Below are 24313 nucleotides of genomic sequence, written 5' to 3' on the forward strand. Positions count from 1 at the left end.
ATAGCAGGATTATGATGAGCCAATGAGGAAGCATAGAGTTAGATGTATTAACATTGTATAAGTTTTATATGCATTACTCACTATTCATGTTTTATTAACATTGATTCTTATAACAAAGTAATACAGATAAATGGTAGATAATATATTAACTATTTATTAATCTTTACATTAATATTAATAGGGTATAGATATTATAAACCATTTCGAATAGTTTAATTTTTGAATGACTAAATTTATATATACAAAAATTCTAAGCAGGAAAATAGGTTATTCTACTATTAAATTACTATTTTAATATGCTCACAAATTTTGATTGGAGGAACATGGTTTGATAATTTTGGATTGAATTCAAACCTCCATTGAAGAAGAATGAGCTCGGTGCAGCTCCTACCTCTACGCCCTTCCCTTCCACCCCACAACTCAACCACCAAATCAAAAACCCATTCTTCTTATTCTACTACTTCTACTTCTACTTCTACTTCTACTACTACACCAACCCCTCTATACCAAAGAATCTTCATACCCACCCATGTTTATAAGCACCCTTCATCTATTCTCTTAGAACTATGCACTTCAATCAAAGAGCTTCATCAAATCATTCCCCTCATTGTCAAAAATGGTTTCTACAATGAGCATTTGTTTCATACTAAGCTTATCAGTTTGTTCTGCAACTATGGCAGCATGGTTGAAGCAGCACGTGTCTTTGAGCCTGTTGAACCAAAGATTGATGTGCTTTACCATACAATGCTCAAAGGGTATGCAAAAAACTCAACTTTAAGTGATGCTTTGAGGTTTTACTATAGGATGTTGTGTGATGAGGTTAAGCCTGTTGTGTATGATTTTACTTATCTTTTGCAATTGTGTGGGGCAAATTTGGACCTTAGAAGGGGTAGGGAGATTCATGGGCAGCTTATAACTAATGGGTACGAGTCGGATTTGTTCGCCATGACTGCTGTTGTGAATTTGTATGCGAAATGTAGGCAGATTGATGATGCTTATAACATGTTCGTGAGAATGCCTCGGAAGGATTTGGTTTCTTGGAACACATTGGTTGCTGGATACTCGCAGAATGGGTTCGCCAGGAGAGCCTTGAACTTGTTTTTGGAGATGCAGGAGGATGGGCGAAAGCCTGATTCGATTACTTTGGTTAGTGTTTTGCCGGCTGTGGCGGATATCAAGGCTTTGAGAAATGGAAAGTCTATTCATGGTTATGCTTTCAGATCAGGGTTTGAGTCTATGGTTAATGTTGCAACAGCGCTTCTGGATACGTACTTCAAATGTGGGTCTGTTAGGACTGCGAGGTTGGTTTTTAAGGAGATGAGCAGCAAGAATGTTGTTTCGTGGAATACGATGATTGATGGCTATGCACAAAATGGTGAATCTGAAGAAGCATATGCAACTTTTTTACAGATGTTGGATGAAAAGGTGGAACCTACAAATGTTACCATAATGGGAGCTTTACACGCCTGTGCAAATTTAGGTGATCTTGAACGAGGGAGATATGTTCATAAATTATTGGATCAACTGAAACTTGACCATGATTTGTCAGTTATGAACTCTTTAATATCCATGTATTCAAAGTGCAAGAGAGTTGATATTGCAGCCTCAATATTTGATAATCTGAGGGAGAAAACAAATGTCACATGGAATGCCATGATGTTAGGTTATGCACAAAATGGGCGTGTAAACGAGGCTTTAAGTCTATTCTGTATGATGCAATCTCAAGACATCAAACCTGATTCCTTTACATTAGTGAGTGTCATTACTGCCCTTGCAGAATTATCGGTTATCCGCCAAGCTAAGTGGATCCATGGACATGCTATAAGAACTGTCATGGACAAGAATGTTTTTGTTGCTACTGCTCTCGTTGACATGTATGCAAAATGTGGAGCTATACAAACTGCGAGAAAGCTTTTTGACATGATGCAAGAGCGGCATGTGCTAACATGGAATGCAATGATAGACGCATATGGGACACATGGTCTTGGAAAAGAAGCTCTGGACCTCTTCGCCAAAATGGAGAAGGGAGATGTTAGGCCGAATGATATTACGTTTCTGTCTGTTATCTCAGCTTGTAGTCATTCAGGTCTTGTGGAACATGGCCTCTACTACTTCGAAAGCATGAAGGAAGATTATAGCTTGGAGCCTGCAATGAATCACTATGGTGCCATGGTTGATCTCCTTGGTCGTGCTGGCCATCTAGACGATGCTTGGAATTTCATCCAGGAGATGCCGATCAAACCAGGGATTACTGTTTTTGGTGCAATGCTAGGTGCTTGCAAAATTCATAAAAATGTAGAATTGGGAGAGAAAGCCGCAGAGAAAATATTCGAGTTAGACCCAGACGAGGGTGGGTATCATGTATTACTTGCCAACATATATGCCTCTGCTTCAATGTGGGACAGACTAGCCCGGGTGAGGACCGCCATGGAAAAGAGCGGACTCCAGAAAACGCCCGGCTGCAGTATGGTGGAATTGAGAAACGAAATTCACACATTCTATTCCGGAAGTACTAAGCATCCTGAGTCCAAAAGAATCTATACTTTTCTCGAGACTCTTGGAGACGAGATCAAGGCTGCCGGTTATGCACCAAACACAGATTCAATTCGCGATGTGGAAGAAGACGTGAAGGAACAATTACGCAGTAGCCATAGTGAGAGGCTTGCTATTGCATTTGGACTTTTGAATACAAAACCTGGTACAACGATACATATTAGGAAGAATTTAAGAGTATGTGATGATTGTCATGATGTCACCAAATATATCTCACTTGTGACAGGGAGGGAAATTATAGTACGGGATATGCGTAGGTTCCATCATTTTAAGAATGGAAATTGTTCTTGTGGGGATTATTGGTGAATCAATTAATGACATTGTTATTCTCACTCAACCATGATGCCTACTCCTTCAAGGGGTTGTAACTCAAGAATTATCATAGGTTCCATCATTTGAAGATTATGATCCTAATTAAAGTTAGCAAATGAGATACTTTAACTCTTCCTCGTCCTTAAAATTGGTCTCAAGGGTATATAAATATGACAAAAATGTATGCATTGATACTGATAGTGTATGAGTTTTTATATACTGCAACTGTATCATCTATCATTCATATTAGTCATCATTGACTCCTCGGGAAAAAAAATCTAAATGAATGATAGAGGTTGCAATGACTGTATGTAAATCTTTACACTCATAGACATTATACTCATATGTATAGTTTTTTTTATGAAAATGGTGAGATGAAGTGGAAATGGAATAGGTTATCTTTTATTGTTTAGATTTTTAATTTAGGATGGAAAGGATACCTTTCTATTCCATCTAATACTTCTTTTCTTCCCCAATACCATGCAATAATTTCTACCATCTTGGGTTATTATGTAGTTTCAAAGTTATAATTCTTCTAATTATTAATTTTTCTTACAGTAATTCTTATATTTTATCCTTCTCTTTAACCTACACAAAACAACTTTGTGAGGCTAAAAATTTACACCAATTCTTACCCGAATAACTAGTAAGATTGAGACTTGTTTGTGGTAAATTCTACGAAATTTACTTGGAAGAGATTGTTTCTACTTGTACTTGTAATGTTCCTCACAGAAATGTCACCACCCCTCCGTCCTCGCTAGATCTGCGACCTGTGAAGATGGTGTGGCCAACGTGGCTGAGACGATGATCCCACCGATGATCCCACCATGGCCAGCAGCATGGTTGCAACTTTACAAGGAAGAGTGAGGAGAAAGAGAATTACACTTTTTTGAAATGATTTATCTACTGGAAATTTAGAGCTTATGAAACTGGTTTGGAAAAAAAAATATGGAACTGAATGCCAACCTAAAAATAATAAGTATCACTATAATAGTTTTGCATAAATATATATATCTTAGTCCATTTATAAAATTACACTTGCACCTGACCTTTTGGTAAGAGTATATTATTTAGGCCACAACTAGAAGAAACAGTCAGAATTTATACAAACCTAATATAGTAATGTAGGAAGTATATTATGCACATCAAAATATTAAACATCATGGAAGTAAGCAGAAAATGTAACTGAAGTATAATTGGAAAACAAGCTATGTAGTACTCATTCAATTTCAATCTAATTAAATTATTAAATTAATATGATAAGATTTTGGACATGCATGGCCTCAAAGTGTGCCTTATAGCCTAACACAAATGAAGATATCCAAATCACCCACCACAAGTACTCAAATGTTCAAATGCTCTAATCAATGACACAATTAATCAAATAACCTTGCATGGGTAGATGATGTACTGAAGTTCCAACTCAAACATACCAATAAGAGTGCACAATCACTAGATAGGGGTATTACAACCTTGACAAGAATACCAGTATACTATATCTAATTAAGTCAATGAGTGATATAATTAAATTGTTGATAGAACATATCCAAATTTACAACAAATGCATGATTATGAATATCTCGGAGAAAGAGAGATGCCCGCCCCTTAAACGACATTGTCGATGAGGTCAATAGTTACAAACCAGACAGGAGCAATACTATCGGCATGTCTTGGTAGAATTGCCATTCATACATGTCAAAGCGGAGTAATCTATAGTTATTGCAGACCTATTTGATTGCTAAAGATGATGAGGCAGATGCTGCTTCTGCTATCAATGAAATAGGTTGCCGACCCTGGAGGCAGGCACCTATATCAAACGGTAGCAACTCGGTGCCATCAAAAATAAGATTCACTCCAGGAAGGATTACTTCTTTACTATCATTTTCATCTGGTTCAGATTTTGTCGCGTTGGTTTGAGTCGCTTCTTCAATAGACCTCGTAGCAGCTTCGTGAATAGGATCTAAAGCATAAGATCTGCATGTACCATTCAATAGCATATGTATTATGACAATGGGAATTATTAGGAAAACAAAATCTGAGCCATAACAGTTGGAATGATTATACTATATTTCTTAATATTTCAATGTCTGCGTTAGAATAAATTGCTGTCATTTTAATTTAAAACTACTACAATCAATTCCACATACACAAATCCACAATGCAACATAACATCATAAAACAGTTGCAAATGTTGACACGTACTAGTATGTTTGTGAGTTGGTTTTTGAAGGAGAAAAGAGGAATAACAAAGGCTTGGGAACCTTGAAATATACTTGCGAGAGATTCTTATGCCTTCATTTTCCCTTCAAAAACCATCTCACAAAAAACCCTAAATGTATATATGATGATATAATAAACATACAAATGATGTTAAGGTATTATAGGACAAAATAGGAACACACAAAATACCAAAGAAAAACGGGCTACTTCCGTTCAGTGTTAGATATTATAGAGAAACTCAGAACTCAATTTCTTTTCCTGATAGAGATACTTCAGCATCAATTATTAGCCAGAAAAAGGTAATGGCAGTTTCCTGGATAATGCATTATCTATTTTGTCAGTAAATGCAACTCACCTTATACATCGAGATTTGGAGAAAAGAAACCTGTCTTTATTGTTTATTTTCTGAATTTAAAATGTATTAGCATAAGGCTTCATTGTTTGATTAGATTAGAGAAGTGAGGTGTTTATATAGGATAAAATAATCAACTTTATGTTTCTTGAGAGAATGCTAATAGAACACATTTATTTATCTGATAATAAAAGTCAGCAAACTTCAAGAACTTGATGAGTATAAGTTAACAAACCTAAGAATGCTTCCATCAAAGCTCAAAACTTCAGTTTGGCAGCGTTGTCGGTTAGCAAGTTTTAACCTTTGATGCTCACTGGATACCCCTGAAATGGGAGAAGAGGGGTCCATAAGTGGATTCCATCTTCCACTAGCATAGCTCATAAGTTGTCGCGTGGATTCCTGAGCTTGCTCTTTCTGGTAAAGAAGCTTTGCAGCAGGACCTGTTGCATGGTACCCAGCACAAATCTCATGCAACTTTTTCCTCAAGCTTTGCATGGCATCATGGTGTTCATCAAATGAGCCAGACTGAAGCAATTCAGATTTAACCACCCTTCTACAAATGCTATTGCACAACTTTGGACTAAATAGTGGCATCCCAAATTCAACGCTCAATGGAACCCATTCATATTTATCTTCATCGGGTGAGAACTGGTCTGATTCTCTTCCATTAAATAGTCTCAGTAGGCGAATATATCCGACTGTCGGCAGTTCCATCTTGTTTGCCAGATCAGTCAAGCGAGTATTCAGCTTAGAACTTTCCTCCTCACATATTCCTAACTCTCTTCCAACAGGGGCAGTTGAACCATCAGAATTCTTTAGGGGCAAAGGAATATCTATGGTAAACACTTTTCCAGATTCATCAAGATCAAACCTACTGAGAGGCTGCACCAGCACAGCTGAATGTTTAAGAAGTGAGTTTAAACAATGAAGGAGTATATTTCCCCTAACTAAGTTTCCGTCAAGCTTCCCTCCCAATCCTCCCACAGTTGAACCATCCCAAGACCATATGAGAGCTTTCTCGCAACCAGCCAATGGAGCTGGAAGCAAGCGCAGACACTGTCCTTTCATCAGAATAACTGATAGAGGCCCACTTGCTACAGTTGAATATAGTACCAACTTCATCCACGGAGTCATAAAAGAATATGAGGGAGGGCCGAAATGAACTGGACCTTTGGGTCCAGGAAGAACTGAAGAATGAGGAAGAGGCACTATGGACACAACTATATCATAGTCACGAAGAAACAAACGATCAAGGGTTGCAGGTGAAAGAGAAGCCAAGCTTTCACAGCGGAGAATGTCTACACGATATTTCTTTTTCCTCTTTGGCATTTCAGTTCCAACATCTGACATTAGTTTCTCATCACTCTGGATGTTTCCATCTGAATTAGCGATTTCCAGTCTGTGACCGCTATAATCATGCAAAGTAATAGAATGGGTTCCATTAACCGTAGCAGAAACAGCTTCTGAGGAAACAGAAGCCTCCACAGACTTCTCCACATCTAAACTTAAGACATCATTCTTTATCTCAGCTTCTGTAATATCAGAACCTCCTGACTTTTCAGCCAGAGATACTTCAGCTATCAGATAACTTGAGTCATCAGTGGTTGAAGTAGCTGTATCCATCTTATCAAAACCTTCCTCTACTTTTGCATCAGAAGTAACTCCACCTGATTGTAGACATTCTAAAACACAACGCAGGCTAAATGCATGATTTGCGAATTCCTGCAGTTCTCCCTCGAATTTTGCACCCTCCAGAGAGCTAAGATCCTTGCAAAGATCAGCAATGCTGGCATGACCCAATTTCCCCGCTTCATAGAGTGTAACAGCATGAGATTTCAGGCCTGACAAAGTTCGGCAGGAAGCATGATTTTGGTCAGACTATAGACAGATATGGATTCTCCTAATGACGTTCAGTTTAAAATTTATTCTACCTGCAATTATTTGAAAATTTTAAATTTCTGATTATGTGCTAAACAAAGGTCATATTTTTTAAAAGATAAACCACACTTTATTATTTGTTATTTTAAACTTAGTTTTATTTAGATATGCATAATACTAAATTATTTTTTAGCATCCCCCTTGCATCACAGAGATGATATGCTAGTATTATATAAATAGAAGATACACGATGCCTATAATATAGATACAAAATATTCTATAACATTTCATTAGAGAATAGAGATAATGAATAGTGAACATGATGTCTTACTCGTTCAAACAATCAATAAAAGATCCAAAGAAACCTTAATATCAGTTTTCTAAGACCTTTTATATCAGTATAACAGATTGAAACAATATTAGAAATGTATAATTCAATCAATTATAGCAATTGAACTTATGCTTCATGAATAGAGGAAAGGAAAGGTAGATAAACCTGGTGAAACAGAACCCATCATCAGATAGGATGTTATATTAGCATCAACTATGAAGGCAACACGGGTATAGGCAGATTGAGGGCCATAGTTCCCTGAACCAGAAGCATCCCCTTGTTGATTGGTATCACTATCTATAAGCATATTCTCAAAACCATGACCAGAAAGAGAGGCATCTTCATCATTGACTACACTTCTAGGAGACCCGGATAGAGTGTCTTCTAGAATAGATGATGGATCGATTACTTTAGTTGCCCATCCCAAACGACATACAAAAGATGCAGCAGCCTGCAATTGTGACAAGTCAGCCTGTAGGGTTGTTGCCAATTCAGCAACAGATGCATTTTCATTAGAAACAACAAAAATTGCATATAATAGCCTGGAAGAAAAAGATAAGAAGTTAGAGTCTAAGAGTCGCACTTTATTGAAACAACATTTTGAATAAAAAACATGGAACCAGACTGAAATAAATGCATTACTCTTCAATGGGATCTTCGTAAGACTGCTCCCTGTTGGAAACAAAACCTTCAAGCCTAGAAACTGAACCACCATAAATAAAAAAATAGTTAAGTCAACTAACAACAACAATAACAACAACCAAGCATTAGTTCTATTAGGTGGGGTTGGCTACATTGACCAAACGAAGCCATAATGCTATATGATAAATCATGTCGTTGACAAAGTATTGATCTCTAAATATTTCTTAATCGTTTCGCCTATGGTATTTCTTGACATCCCTTTGTCTCTAGAAATTGGATTAACGTCAATTAAATCGACAGAATTTTTAAAATTAATGGTGTGAAGTATTTTCTTAAAAGAGAAGCAATATTACAAGAAGAGAAGAGTACAAAGCAAGAGGTAAGCTAGTCTCACAAACAACTGTAGGCTATAGCAGGCTAGCAGCGTAGCCCAAATGGTCATGTACCCACTAACCCACCTCAAGGGTCACAGGATCAACTCAGTGCCTGTAATTGAGGTATTATTTGTTGAGTGGTTTCTAGCAGCTTCAATGCCTGCACTTTCCCCTAGAAGAGCTTCATATTTGTGTAAATATTCTACCTATGTAAACAAAACAATAAAAAAAACTAGCCTCACAGACATAACAAGAAAAATGGCTTAAACCTACCTAACTTACAGAACCATGGAAAAAAGCACACCAACCCCTTTGCATGCCTAACAAAGTAACACCCCTAAAAACCAATGGACAGAGCACCAAAGGGATGCCAAAATAGTAACCCTATCAGAAACAAAGTCCAGGATCGACAAAAAGTCATTAAAAAATCTATTATACCAAAGCACAACAAAAACAAAGCACTGCCACAAAATCTTTGCTTCTTTATTTGAGCCAAAACTTCTTAAGTTATGAACGGAAAAATGCTGCAAGCCCCTAGGACAGATCCAAGACTTCGCAAATATCTCAAAGAACCTATGCAGAAGGAACTTCCCCACCAGGAAATGCAAAAAAGATTAGGCGCGGTATCCGAAAATGAAACACACATTATGCATTGTTAGAATATCTTTGCTGTATCCTAGAAAACTGTGGAATACCTTAGAAGATCACTTAGGAGTTATTTCCTATTTATTTTTCAAGATTTGTTTCCTAATTAATTAGGACAAGGATTCTACTATTTAGCATAAAGAGGACTTTGCCTTGTATCACATCATCACATAATATCAATTTCAAATTCATATTATTTTGAATCCCAGTTCTCTCTTTTATGACGTCCATACCTAAAACCCTCCAATGCAACATGGTATGATAGCTCCTATTCTGAAACATTCTAATTATGAAGCTTTAACACTATGCAACAACAACAATAATTAAGCCTCTATCCCACTAGGAGGGGTCGACTACAAAACTTAAACAGATAGATCACACCTTTAAACCGATCATCAGGATAAACAGGAACGTCAAAGTAGACCAATCCTCGTCTATAGAGACACTTTACAACATCAGGATCAAACAGGATAAATGAATTTGCTTCCTCCTTACAGACTTTATCTATTGTAGCCGTTTCCTCTTCTGAGAGTTTCTATGAGTGAAAAAACATTGACAAAATTAGACAAGTAAATTTCTCACTGCAAAATTAACACAATGAACAACATTATTGTAAGTTAAGTCTCCTCCATTTTATAAGGGTGGAACATATCTCACCTTAAATTCTTCCAAAGTAAAGTTCACAAGGCATACTCCCCACCATGGTTCAATTGGAAAATCCACAGGCTGTGTAGGTAAAAGATCTTTTGCAATTGACTTGTTTAGTTTCCACATAATTTTCTGGATACTCCAAAAGAGGAAATGACAGGTGAGAAAAGAATGAAATAAAATATAATGCATACACGGAGAAGTGAATTCAATGAAATCAAATTCAAATTTATGAACAAAAGGAAAGATGTTTGTTGAAATTATATGGTTTAGGTGTAGAGATATAAAAAAATGCTCATAATTGTAAGGTTGTAATAATAGTATTGTGAGTGATGTGATACAAAAGACATAACAGTAACCATGTTATTCATACTAATATTAGACTTCTAATTAGATAAGGAAACAAATTACAAAATACAAGGAGATAAGGAAATCATCCTAAGAAATCTTCTAAATTAATCTTAGATATCATGATAATGAGATATTTTTCTCTATTCAAATATCCTCTAGATATTATGAGAGTTAGCTTAAGATATTGTGGGATATTTTTATATACTCTAACAATCCCCTTCAATCTATAGTTGGGAAGGCGACTCGGGGATGTTGTAAATGTTGAGGTAATCTGCAATGAAGAAGCTGAAACAATAGCTGCAAGCTTCAAATACTAAACCAGGGAAACCGCAACCACCAAAGAAACCACACTTAAAGGCTTAAACACTTTAGTAGAAGCAGAATCAAGTATCAATGCTTAATCACCAAAAAAGGTAGAAGCTCTAGATATTCTCCAACTATGCAGGTCTCTTATACCACAAATGTCAAAACATAAAGAAGAAAAAATGCAAACAATCCTCCCTAATTAATGTATAGAAATTTGATAACAAATGCATTTGTTTGTGTTGCATGCCTTTGCGACCTAAATGACAGTTTTTTCTACATCATATAACAACTCCACATTGAGAAGTGCAAATGAAGAAGGTCAATTTGGTCGATGCATATTTGGCTTGGCATCTCTAGAATCAATGCCTCTCCTGCTTATACAAAGGTAAGCCTCAGAAGGTAATGTTGGCAGTATGACACTGATTGCATGAGGTAATTAAATAAAGAGGTGCATACAGCATTATTCATGAAACCCAGATACCAAATAACTTGCATAGAAAAGGATAAATGTTATTACTGAATGAATGACACATTAGAAGGATTTGCGTACATAGATTGTCTAGCATGGTGACGGCTATGTTGTTTTGTTGAGTGGTTTGAGAGTTTGGCAAGGACAGGGTTGTGTTTACCCTTAGAATAGAGACATGAGAAATACTGTTTGGGAAAGACATGTCTGGCCTGGGTAAAAAGTGAGGAGCTAAGTTGGATGGTACTGGTCAAAGCCTGAGGGTGGTTAGGGTGAGTGGAAGGTTCCCGAAGGTGGGCCTTCGTTGGCTGGAAAGGGGATGGCAGTTTGTACGAACAGGTCACCGGTGGGAAAGAAGGCAGTGGCTGATGGCAGGCAATTGTGAGCAGCTAGTGAACGGGATCATGGTGCAGAAACAAAGCAAGGATTGATCGCAATGAATGTGGTGGCTGCAAAGCAAGCAGGCTAGGTTTGATTGAGGAAGTAGAGTCTCCCAGACGGAGAGCTCTAATACTTTGAATGAAAAACATATTATTATCACTAAATGAATAGCATGTTTATAAGGATTTCTATTATATACACAAGGGGAAAATATATGTTCACCTAAAATAGCTAAAATTAAGGTGTGAAATACTCTATCCTTACAATCTACAGTAATCACAACATTCTAAATTCAATGTTGATGTTACAACAAAATGTATACTTATGATAGGAATGAGATTAATGGGGACCCACATGAAAAACAAGTCACAAATGAGAGAGGGAAGATCTGGAAAGTATATTCCAGAAGGCCACGTGTCGGAAGATCATGAGGGGAGTTTCTGATAGGAAATATTCCTATAACAGTAAAGTTCATATTTGTAAATTTCCTAATATAGCAAACTAGTTAGTTAGTTAGTTGACAGTTTTTTTCAGCTAGCTATAAATAGCATAGACTTAACTGTTTTAGAGATCTATCACATTTTCTTCAAAGAACCAAGTAATTCTCTTCTAAAGATCATTTCAATAAGACAATTCGGGATACTTTCTTCCATAGAATCCCATGTTTCTTATGCATTCAATTCTTCGAGTTCATATTCCTAGAATTTCTTCTTCTTCCTTATCAATTTCCTAGAATTTCTTCTTCCTCCTTATCAATTGGTATCAGATTGGTTTTCCTTGGACATCCTCACGCTTCAAATGGCAGAATCTACTAGAAGCCAAGCATCTCTGCGAGAAGTGGAAGAACGCTTAGAAAGTCGTATGTCGGCAAAAATAGAATCCAAGATGATGGAATTAGCGGGGTCGATCCAAAAGTCGTTAAATGACTCGTTGAAACAGACTATGGAGGATTGTTGTGCAACAACAGCAAAGGGGTTGCAGATTCAACAAGATCGAGACCACCTAATCTAGGTGAAAGACGTGATGCTTCTCCCTATTCCTGTGGCACCCGATTATCCAGAATCGATTTTCCTTACTTTAATGGTGATAAGGTGCATCAATGGATTTACCAATGTGAAACGTATTTTCTGATTGATGGTACACCAGATGAGTTCAAAGTGAAATTAGCAGTGGTACATTTCGAAGGAAAAGCCCTGCAATGGCACCATGCCTTTGTTAAGTCCCTCTGGACTGCTTCTTGGCCATCTTGGAGTGAATATGTCAAGATTCTGCTCGACAGATTTGGGATATTTGCGAGGATCCTATGGTAGAACTTATGCAGTTACGTCAACAAGGATCTATTAGCGATTATCATGAACAATTTGATGCAATAATCACTAGGCTGGAATTATCGGAGGAATATACTCTCAACTGTTTCTTGGGAGGCCTAAAGCAAGATGTACAAATGGTGGTCCGAATGTTTCAACTTCATTCAGTACGGAAGGCTTTCACCTTGGCAAGATTGTATGAATCTGCCCAAACTCAGAATTCTCTCGTGAATTTCAATGCTAAAATGAGTAAAGTTGTTCCTATTGCAAAAACCATCTTGCCTTCTAAAACCACTCCTACAATGGATACTCAGGGAGCCATCCTTGGACCTAAGCCTAGATCTACAAGAAACTTGACCCCTGCGTATATGAGTGAACGACGAGCTAAAGGGTTGTGTTACTTTTGTGATGCACCATATACCCAAGAGCATAGTCTTTCTCATAAGAAACTGCAATTGCAAGTTATGGAGGTGGAGGATAGCTGGGAAGATGAGGCTGTGGTCGTGGTAGATGAGGTTGCAACCAAGGAGTATGGGGAACCCCAAATTTCAGTGAATGCACTCACGGGTATGGCCAGCTTCAGAACAATGCGAGCACAGGACAATTCAACAAAAAGTCATTGCACATTTTAATTGATAGTGGCAGCACACATAATTTTTTGGATGTTCACAGAGCCAAGAAGATTGGGTGTAGAATTGACCAGATGGAACCACTAAAGGTCACGGTAGCTGATGGTACACAATTGCAGATTTCAGCAGTGGTGAGAAATTTCTCTTGGACCATACAACACACAACCTTCACTTCTGATATGATGCTTATTCCACTTGGTTGCCGTGATGTGGTTCTGGGGGTAGAGTGGTTGGTGACCTTGGGTGACATCACATGGAATTTTGACAAGCTCATGATGGATTTTACTATCCAAGGCAAGAGACATGTATTAACGGGCTCTCCACATAATAGTGTAAAAACCATTAAGCACCAACAATTGGAGAAGGTTATCTCTGATGGCATGCATTTATCAATGTTGCATTTATGTACTGTCGAGGAAGGATTATTGCAGGCACTCACAACTCAGGCTGAACAACCTCCAATTCCAGCACCAATCAGTAATATACTTGAGCAGTTTGCCACAGTTTTTGCTGAACCTTCTGAATTACCACCTCTGAGAGGTGGGCATAATCATCAAGTTCCTCTTCTCCAGGGGTCTGATCCAATGAATAAAAGGTCGTATCGATATGCTAAGCAACAAAAAGACATTATAGACAAATTGGTGCAAGAAATGTTAACTTCTAGGATTATTCAGAACAACAGTAGCCCTTATGCTAGTCCAATAGTGTTGGTGGGTAAGAAAGATGGGTCTTGGAGACTATGTGTAGACTATAGAGACTTAAACAAGAGGACAGTGAAGGACAAATTTCCTATCCCTTTAGTTGAGGATCTAATGGATAAATTGCATGGGTCTACAATTTTTCTAAACTGGACCTAAGAGCAGGGTAAGAATGGAACCTTCTGATATCTACAAAACTGCTTTTAGAACACATGCAGGGCATTATGAGTACCTAGTAATGCCATTCGGATTATCCAATGCCCCAGCAACTTTCCAAGGTCTTATGAATGCAGTTTTCCGTAAGTTCCTTCGGCAATTTATTCTGGTTTTTTTTTTGACAACATACTCATCTATAGCAAGACCTTGCTTGAGCACCTAGATCACCTTACACAAGTTTTGTTGCTGATGAAGGAGAATTGTCTGTTTGCAAAGAGATTTAAGTGTTATTTTGGGGTGGACAAGGTTGAGTACTTAGGGCACTTTATTTCAAAAGATGGCATTGCTACTGATCCTGAAAAAATTGAGGCTGTCAAGCAGTGGCCACTACCTCAGTCATTGAAGCAGTTGAGGGGCTTCTTGGGTTTAGCTGGCTACTATAGAAGATTTGTCAAAGGTTTTGGTGAGGTTGCCAAGCCACTAACTGCAATGCTGAAGCTGGATGGGTTTCATTGGACATCTACAAAGGAATTACTTGTTACTACTCCTATTCTTGCCTTACCAAATTTCTCCAAAACATTTGTAGTGGAGGTGGATGCTTCAGGTGTTGGATTGGGTGCAGTGTTGATGCAAGACCATCACCTTCTGGCATTTATAAGCAGAGCCTTGAATTTGCAACAACAATCTTTGTCTACTTATGAAAAAGAACTGTTAGCAATGGTTTTTGCTGTGCATAAATGGAGGCATTACTTGCTGAATAGACACTTCATTCTTAGGACAGATCATAGCAGTTTGAAATATATGCTAGATCATAGACTCAATACTGCCTTTCAACACCAGTGGTTGGTCAAATTAATGGAGTTTGATTTCACAATTGAATATAAGCAAGGTAAGGAGAATGTTGCAGTTGATGCCCTCTCTAGGATGCACATTTGTAATACATTGTTTGTTCATCAACTTGATTCTTCTATGGTGGATAGAATAAAACAGTCATGGGTTACTGATATTGAATTGACTAAATTGAGGGATCAACTACAACAGAATCCTACTTCACACAAAAATTACAGCTTCATCAGTGGTGAGCTTAGGAGGAAAGGAAGGCTAGTGATTGGCAAGGATGCTCAACTCAGATATGATATTCTGCAGTGGCTTCATACCTCTGCTACAGGGGGCCATTCAGGAAGAAATGCCACCACTCAGAGTAAAATCTGTTGTTTTTTGGAGAGGTTTGAACAGGGATGTGAAGGAATTCATTCTTGGGTGCCAAACTTGCCAACAGTGTAAATATGACATAGTTGCATCTCCAGGATTGCTTCAACCATTACCTATTCCGGGACATGTATGGCAACATATAACTATGGACTTCATAGAAGGTTTACCACTTTCCTTTGGCAAACAAGTTATTTTCGTAGTGGTGGACAGGTTGAGCAAAGTTGCACACTTTATGGCTTTGTCTCATCCATATTCTGCTACAAATGTGGCTCAATGCTTCTTAGATAATGTCTTTAAGCTCCATGGGTATCCAGATTCTATTACTAGTGATAGGGATGCTATTTTCATCAGCAAATTTTGGCAAGATCTTTTTGCTTTTCAAGGGGTTCAACTTCAACTTTCATCCTCCTATCATCCTCAAACTGATGGACAATCAGAAGTTGTCAATAGGTGTTTAGAAACTTACTTAAGGTGCATGTGTTCTGACACTCCACATCAATGGGTGAAGTGGTTACCGTTGGCAGAGTGGTGGTATAACACCACATTTCACACGTCCATTCAAGCCACCCCTTATGAGATAGTCTATGGTCAGCCTCCCCCTGCTCACTTGTCGTACCTACCTGGAGAGTCTAAGGTTGAGTTGGTGGATCGAAGTTTATCAAAAAGGGATGAGATGTTGAAATTGTTGAAATTTCACTTGAGGAGAGCACAAGATAGAATGAAGCAGATTGTTGATAAGCATAGATCAGATAGGCCATTTCAAATTGGTGATTTGGTTTATGTAAAGTTGCACCCTTATAGGCAAATCTCTGTTGCTAACAGGGCCAATGCCAAGCTGTCTCCTAAGTATTTTGGGCCATATCCTGTGATAGAGAAGGTAGGCATGGTGGCTTATTCCTTGCAACTTCCTCCTCATTCGAAGATACATCATGTTTTCCACGTTTCTCGGTTAAAGAAGTGTGTGGGGCCTTTCGTGACTTCTACTCCATGACCATTCTCTGTCGAAGGTACCCTGTTAGACAAAGAGCCCGAACAGATTTTGGATAGAATGACAGTTAAGAGGAGAGGACATGCTGTGACTAAGGTGTTAGTCAAATGGAAACATCAACTTCTTGAAGATGCAACTTGGGGGTTCTACTATGATCTCAAGAAAAAATTTCCTTCTTTCAATCCTTGAGGACAAGGATTTGGCTAAGGGGGGGGGGCATTGATAGGAAATATTCCTATAACAGTGAAGTTCATATTTGTAAATTTCCTAATATAGCAAAGTAGTTAGTAAGTTAGTTGACAGTTTTTTTCAGCTAGCTATAAATAGCATAGACTTAACTGTTTTAGAGATCTATCACATTTTCTTCAAAGAACCAAGTAATTCTCTTCTAAAGATCATTTCAATAAGACAATTCGGGATACTTTCTTCCATAGAATCCCATGTTTCTTATGCATTCAATTCTTCGAGTTCATATTCCTAGAATTTCTTCTTCTTCCTTATCAATTTCCTAGAATTTCTTCTTCCTCCTTATCAGTTTCCCACTCACAAGGAGTTGTAACCACAAGAAACCGCAAGGAGAGTGGATAATAAATGCAAGAGGAAAGGGGGAAAGGGGCTATGGAAGTTTGAGTCTAAGTTACACGGCCATAGGGCTTGGGCAAGAGGGTATACTCTCTTGAATTCTAGTTTATATTCTTTAAATTCTGCATCACTCCTAAATTCTGCTTCTACATCATTACTTTCTTTTCTATAAACTTACAAATTCTATAATTCCAAATTATGTTCCTATCATTTTGGTCCGACCTACGGGATCATATTTGAGGAGAATTGTGAAATAAACTCATGGAAACCAGAAACCAAACTCGGTTAGATGGTGTGGACCAGCGGTTAAACATGGTGGAGACGAAATTGACAAAGGTTGGGGACACCCTGGACGCGGTCGCACAAGGACAGGTGCAGATTGAGAAAAAGTTACGAGATCAGGCCGAATTTCGCAAGTATATTGCGACATTGGTGCGTCGTTTGGAGAAACAAACAGAGGAACCCGAGAATACAAGAGTTGCCTACGCTGCCTCGACATCACAGGTCCTCGATGACAGTCACGGAGAGACAAAGGGGGTGCACCAGGAGGCGTTAACCATGGCAACGGTAGCAAACGCCTTAGACATGTTAATTTCGGGGACAAATAAGGTTGAATTACCGGTGTTTGATGGAGATGATCCCAGAGGATGGATCACACGGGCAGAATTGTACTTCAAAGTCAATAAAACTCCCGAGGCAGCAAAGATACCTCTCACCCAGGTGAACATGGAGGGTCTGGTGATACATTGGTTCACCATCCTCACGGAGATACATCTGAATTTGAGTTGGGAGATGTTTACAGAAGAACTTATGGACCGGTTCAGTGGCCTGGAGACGCAGAACCCGTATGAGGAGTTGGCATCTTTGAGGCAAAGGGGAACCGTGCAGGAATATGTGGAAGAATTCGAATATTTGGCCTCCTTGGTTCCTCGGCAACCAGAACAACAGTATGTGGGATATTTTCTACATGGTCTGAAGGACGACATCAAGAACTAGGTTAGAATTATGATCCAGGAACTCGTTTACATGCCATGAAGCTGGCACGCAAAGTGGAGTTAGCCATGAAGAAGGGAATTGGACCCCCGAGTCACACAAATTTTGCTCGTCCCATGACTTCTTTTCAGCCTTGCTATGAGCAAGTGCATTCAGTCGAGAATCACAACAACAAGGACAATTGGGCATCTATTAGAACCGAAAGAAAAGAAGAGACGCCCAGAAATCAAATCATGCTTATGGGGGGGAGAGGAGTTAGACATCTATCAACCCAAGAATGGGAAGAACGTAGGAAGAAGGGATTGTGTTTTCGATGTGGGCTACCATACAATCCTCTCCACAAGTGTGCTAACCCAAAACTGCGTATACTGGTATTGGGAGAAGATGAAGAAGTGGAAAAAGAAATGGCAATGGCAGAGGAGGCTAAATCAGGGGATGAGGGCAGAACCGATGAAGGGGAATGCCAGGTGTTGGAGTACATGAGTCTTAGCAGGGGTTTCGGAAACACCAAGAATACAAAAAATATATCCACCATGAAGGTGGAAGGAATGGTAGAAGGAGTCCCTATACTGATGTTATTAGACAGTGGTGCAAACCATAATTTTGTATCCCCGAAATTGGTGAAATTGTTGGGATTGTGGGTGGAGGAAACAAGAAGAGTGAGAGTCAAGCTGGGAGATGGACACAAGGTAATGTCTCAGGGGGTGTGTCAAAACTTCGGAATTGGAAACTACACTTGTGTAATTGATGCTCACATACTCGAGTTAGGAGGTTTGGATGTGATTTTGGGCATAACTTGATTGAGGACCTTGGGCGAAGTGAGGATAAATTGGAAGGAAATGACCATGAAGTTCCACGAAAATGGAAGGGAATTCTTTTTACAAGGAGCAGTGGGGTCACACCCATTGGCGTCTTCTTTGCAACGGTTAAGGTGCAATGTTTTTTAGAAGAACCACTCCTCACACAGGTTGCACACTATGGAGAAAATATTGAGTCAATAAAACACATCCCTAGTGACACAAGAGAATGAGCAATTACAGCAAGTGTTGGATCAATGGCCAGAGGTTTTCCAAACTCCTAAAGGATTACCTCCACATAGACCATTTGACCATGCAATTAACTTGGTGCCAAGACAAAGACCGGTGACAGTGAGACCGTATCGGTATCCCCACTTTCAGAAAAATGAGATTGAGAATCAAGTGCAGGATCTTCTCAAATTGGGGTTCATCAGGATGAGCACTAGTGCATACTCCAGCCTTGTCTTGTTAGTGAAAAAGAAAGATAATTCTTGGAGGATGTGTGTGGACTATAGAGCACTCAACAAGGCTACCATACCAGACAAATTTCCCATACCAGTGGTTGAGGAATTGTTGGATGAATTACATGGTGCAACATATTTCACCAAGCTGGACCTCAAGTCGGGTTACCACTAGATCCAAATGCAAGAAATGGACATAGAGAAGACTGCATTTCGCACTCATAGTGGACATTATGAGTATTTGGTGATTCCTTTTGGCCTCTCCAATGCACCAGCTACTTTTCAGGCCACCATGAATGAAACATTTAGACACCTATTCCGTGTTGCTATGGATCCTTCAAAGATACAAGCAGACTTGGATTGGCCCATTCCAACCAACGTCAAAGGTGTTAGGGGGTTCCTAGGACTCACGGGATACTACCGTAAGTTCATCAAGGGGTATGAGAAGGTAGCCCAACCACTTATTGCATTAACCAAGAAGGATGGATTTAAATGGATTGAGCAAACACTTGAGGCCTTCAACCGACTCAAGAAAATCATCGCAGAAGCACTTGTTCTCTCCTTAACCGATTTCTCAAAGCTTTTCGAAGTGGAGTGTGATGCTTCCGGTCGTGGAATTGGGGCAGTGTTAATGCAAGAGCGGAAGCAAATTGCATATTTCAGTAAGGCTTTATCAGAAAAGAATCTCTCCAAGTCTAACCTATGAGAAAGAGATCATGGCACTTGTCTTGGTCATTCAACATTGGAGGTTGTACTTGCTGGGAAGACAATTTGTGGTATATTCTGATCATAAGAGCCTCAAATTCCTTTTGCACCAACGTATCACTACGGCGGATCAACAGTGCTGGATAGCAAAGTTATTAGGGTACTAGTTTGATGTCAAGTATAAACCAGGCAATGAGAACACGGCAGCAGATACTTTGTCACACAAGGAAGGTGAGCCAAATCTCTCATACATAAATTCTGCACCGTTATGGATGGAGGGGCAGGATATGTTGGAAGGCATCCACCACGATACTTATTTGAATCAAATCAGATCCAACATCTAGCAAGGACTCAACACAAAAAGAGGCTTTACTGTGAACCACAACATACTCAGGTACAAGGGCAGGTTGGTGTTGTCCGCAAGCTCCCCGTGGATCCCCAAGTTATTACAGGAGTTTCATAGCACTCCCCAGGGGGGACATTCGGGTTATTATCGCACATATCACAAGTTGGCGGAAAATACTTACTGGGTAGGAATGAAAAAAACTGTACAAGAATTTGTGAAAGCATCTGATACTTGTCAACGTTACAAAACTTCCACTTTAGCCCCTGCCGGCTTACTCCAACCTTTGCAAATTCCAGAACCGATTTGGGAGGATATCTAACTTGATTTTATTTCAGGGTGCCTAAATCGAGGGGATTTGAAGTGGTTTTCGTGGTGGTAAATCGCCTCTCCAAATATGCACATTTCATACTCATGAAACACCCTTACACAGCTCAAGGGGTGGCAGAAGCATTCATGAAGGAGGTTGCTAGACTCCATGGGATCCCTAAATCCATTGTGACCCCATCTTCATCAGCCACTTTTGGACCGAATTGTTCAAGCTTTGTGGCACCAAACTTTGTTTGAGCTCGTCTTATCACCCACAAACCGACGGTCAAATGGAGGTAACTAACAGATACCTAGAATCTTATTTACGTTGTTTTGCAGGGGAACAACCCAAAACTTGGTCCCATTGGCTTCCTTGGGTTGAAATATGCTACAATACTACATGGCATGTGTCAATCAACACTACCCCTTTTGAGGTGGTCTATGGTCGGAAGCCCCCTACTATTCTCAGTTATCTACCCAGTGAGATTAGAGTTGCATCGGTTGCTTATGCTCTAGGGGAAAGAGATGAAGCCCTCAAGCAACTTCGGTTTCACTTGCACCATGCACAACAAGGCATGAAGAACCAAGCCGATAAACACCATCTTGACGTCCAATTCTAGCCAGGAGATTCGGTCTATCTTAAGCTATGACCCATAAGCAGAACTCTCTAGCCAAGAGGATTAATCAGAAACTAGCCGCACGTTTCTATGATCCATTTCAAGTGGAACGTCGCATCGGCTCTGTAGCATATTAGTCGTGTTTACCTCCATCCCCCAAGCTTCATCCAGTATTTCATGTCTCTCAATTAAAGAAGGTGGTTGCCAACCACCCCATTGAACCACATTTACCACCGGAATTCTGTTGGAACCAGAATGTATTCTAGCCACTAGAACTCAATCACAAAGTGGGGCTCAAACAAAACAGTGGTTGATTAAATGGAATGGTCAATCAACCGAAGAAGCTACTTGGGAAGAGACACTCATCATTCAGCACCAGTTTCCTTCATTCAGTCTTGAGGACAAGACTGATTTTCAAGAAAGCCCGAATGATAGGAATGAGATTAATGGGGACCCACATGAAAAACAAGTCACAAATGAGAGAGGGAAGATCTGGAAAGTATATTCCAGAAGGCCACGTGTCGGAAGATCATGAGGGGAGTTTCTCACTCACAAGGAGTTGTAACCGCAACAAACCGCAAGGAGAGTGGATGATAAATGCAAGAGGAAAGGGGGAAAGGGGTTACGGAAGTTTGAGTCTAAGTTACACGGTCATAGGGCTTGGGCAAGAGAGTATACTCTCTTGAATTCTAGTTTATATTCTTTAAATTCTGCATCACTCCTAAATTTTGTTTCTACATCACTACTTTCTTTTCTATAAACTTACAAATTCTGTAATTCCAAATTATGTTCCTATTAACTTATGTAAAGCATACATATACATATAAATATATGAACCCAGTACCTTAGATCTGCACTTGTTCATTATATCAATAAATTCATTTCTCCCAATCCCTGTAAGTCGTAAAGCATCTGCAGCACTAAAATTCGGGATGCTGTCATAAGGTTGCTCTGTAAAAAGGGAGAAAAAAAATACAGAGAAATTTTAAGGTCATCTTGCTTACAAACATTTACTATTCTACTTTCTACATATTAAGAACAACCTAAATGAGCAACCTTAAGTTCCTTCGAATCAAGTTACATGGATCTAAAATCAGAAATATTCCTACAACCACTATTCATTTGGTAATCAAGAAAGGAGCAGGTGAAGATGGCATCACATGGAAAAATCATTCAAAAGTGGAAATAAACCAGGACCATCATGGAGAGATGATGCATTAGAGAATTACAACAAGCAAGTAGCAAGTTACCATTTCTCATTACTTCAAAAAGCATATCACAATAATATCTGAAAGGTGATACCCTCATTACACGGCAGACATACTCGGACAGATGATAAGGAAACAACTGCAAATAAAAACATGGGCAGATTAGATGCAGACATCTTGCAACAACAGCAGATGAGGGCAGTGCCCAACATCCATCAATGTAAGCATTCAGATGAAAATATATTTTTTATAAAGAGACATTTTAATTGGTGAAACTATTTATCAGAACTGATCCAATCCTAAAACTAAAGAGAAACAAAGACCTGGTTTTAATTACAACAACAATCAAGCGTTAGTCTCGCTATGTGCAGTTGACTATATAGATCAAATAGCATCATAATGCTTTATTATTGACAAGACATTGATCTCTAAGTTTTTCCTAATTGTTTTGCACATGTTTTTTTCCCTGGCCTCTCACACCTCTAGAAATTGGACTAACCTTCATTTGATCTACTCTCCTCTTACTGGGGCTTTTGACGGTCTTCTCCACACATGCTCAAATCACCTAAGGCGCAATTCTATCATCATTTCTACAATAGGAACTACCTTAACTTTCTCCCTAGGACATTCATTCATAATCTATATTATCTAATGTGTCCAGTTATCCAACGCAACATTCTCATCTTTGTTACCGTAGCTTTAGTTTCTTGTTGACATTTTATCGATCAACATCAAGTCCCATAATTACAACAACATGGTATTTATTTTTAACGAAATCTTTTAATCTTCAATTTCTGCCAATGAAAACTTGTAAGATAAAAGTCAGATAATGTAAACAAAAACATATCTGATATTGAATTTCATATAGAGATTCTGAACAGCACATACAGCTAGATTTTTCCTCAAGTATCGCATCATGTCTTCATAATATTCACTTTCTCTACAAACTCTTCGGGCAAAACAAGTATTCCATTGTAGTCTTTTCTTGATACAGCTTTCCGCTATCCTGCACGAAATTCGCATTAATAAAGTGTCGAAAATCAAAACTTATCCTCATTCAAATGCAAACTCGTCTAACCTTCGATGCCATTCCTCTTTAGAAGAAAGATTTATTTGAATTCGCTTGGGAAGATTCTCCCATGGACACTCTTCCTTAATCGCTTTTTGCAATAACTGTTCCTCAACTGTCATTGGAGCACGCCGCATTTTCCTTCACTTCCTGAATCAACTAAATAAAGCCGAAAAATAAACAAAAAAAACTTTCAAGCACAGTGTAGTGCAACATTAACACTCTACATTCAGTGGGTCCCACATCAACACAAGGGGTAGAAACCATAGTTACATGTTCCCTCGTTTGTAAAAACTAGCGAACTGGTCCCCTCGGTAGTACCAAAAAAAACTGACGAACTGTTTAGAATCGGTACCGTGCACCAGAACCCGTATCTTGTAACTATGATGAGCGCAACAAAGAGTATTGAAACAATGTACAGGTAGATCCATTGATGAAAAAAGGCGGCGTACGAGGGCTTTCAGTTAGTGGGGTCTGGCAGGAAAATAGAAGTATGCAGTCTTATCCCGCAAGTGGACAGACTCTTTACAAGATTTGAAGCTGTAAACTTATATTCACTAAGCAATAATCTTACCTTACCTGATATCGATTGATGTTGAAATAAAAATAAAAAGATGAGTATTAAAAAAGAGAGAAGGAAGAACCTGATATTGGGATTAAGGTGGGTTGAGTTGAAAGTAAGGAGAGGGATCTGGTGAGAAGTGAGAAATGTGAGGGATCTCATCTGCTAGTTCATTATTAAGTCAAAGATTTTTACCCGCTTCTATTATAAAGTATTCA

General features: G+C 38.9%; 2 protein-coding genes across 3 annotated transcripts; one reads left to right on the forward strand and one right to left on the reverse strand.

Annotated features, from left to right (window-relative positions):
- On the forward strand, positions 328 to 3005 carry LOC109330322 (pentatricopeptide repeat-containing protein At1g11290, chloroplastic). The gene has a single exon (XM_019564478.1). It carries the CDS (start codon positions 370 to 372, stop codon positions 2857 to 2859), a length of 2490 nt encoding a protein of 829 aa, XP_019420023.1. The 5' UTR covers positions 328 to 369; the 3' UTR covers positions 2860 to 3005.
- LOC109329924 (protein FAM91A1) lies at positions 4234 to 24313 on the reverse strand. 2 transcript variants are annotated; one of them, XM_019563823.1, is made up of 11 exons: positions 24178 to 24313; positions 23543 to 23683; positions 23353 to 23470; positions 22507 to 22603; positions 22101 to 22207; positions 9965 to 10087; positions 9689 to 9842; positions 8289 to 8349; positions 7812 to 8188; positions 5673 to 7278; positions 4234 to 4839 (listed from the first exon to the last, which is right to left on the reverse strand). In XM_019563823.1, exons 2-11 carry the CDS (start codon positions 23668 to 23670, stop codon positions 4593 to 4595), a joined length of 3018 nt encoding a protein of 1005 aa, XP_019419368.1. In that variant the 5' UTR covers positions 23671 to 23683; positions 24178 to 24313; the 3' UTR covers positions 4234 to 4592. The 2 variants fall into 2 exon arrangements, with proteins under 2 accessions (XP_019419368.1, XP_019419370.1); XM_019563825.1 differs by having other exon boundaries at positions 23543 to 23692; positions 24178 to 24293.

Source organism: Lupinus angustifolius, chromosome LG16 (genome assembly GCF_001865875.1).
Source record: "Lupinus angustifolius cultivar Tanjil chromosome LG16, LupAngTanjil_v1.0, whole genome shotgun sequence".
In the NCBI taxonomy this organism is placed as follows: Eukaryota; Viridiplantae; Streptophyta; class Magnoliopsida; order Fabales; family Fabaceae; genus Lupinus; species Lupinus angustifolius.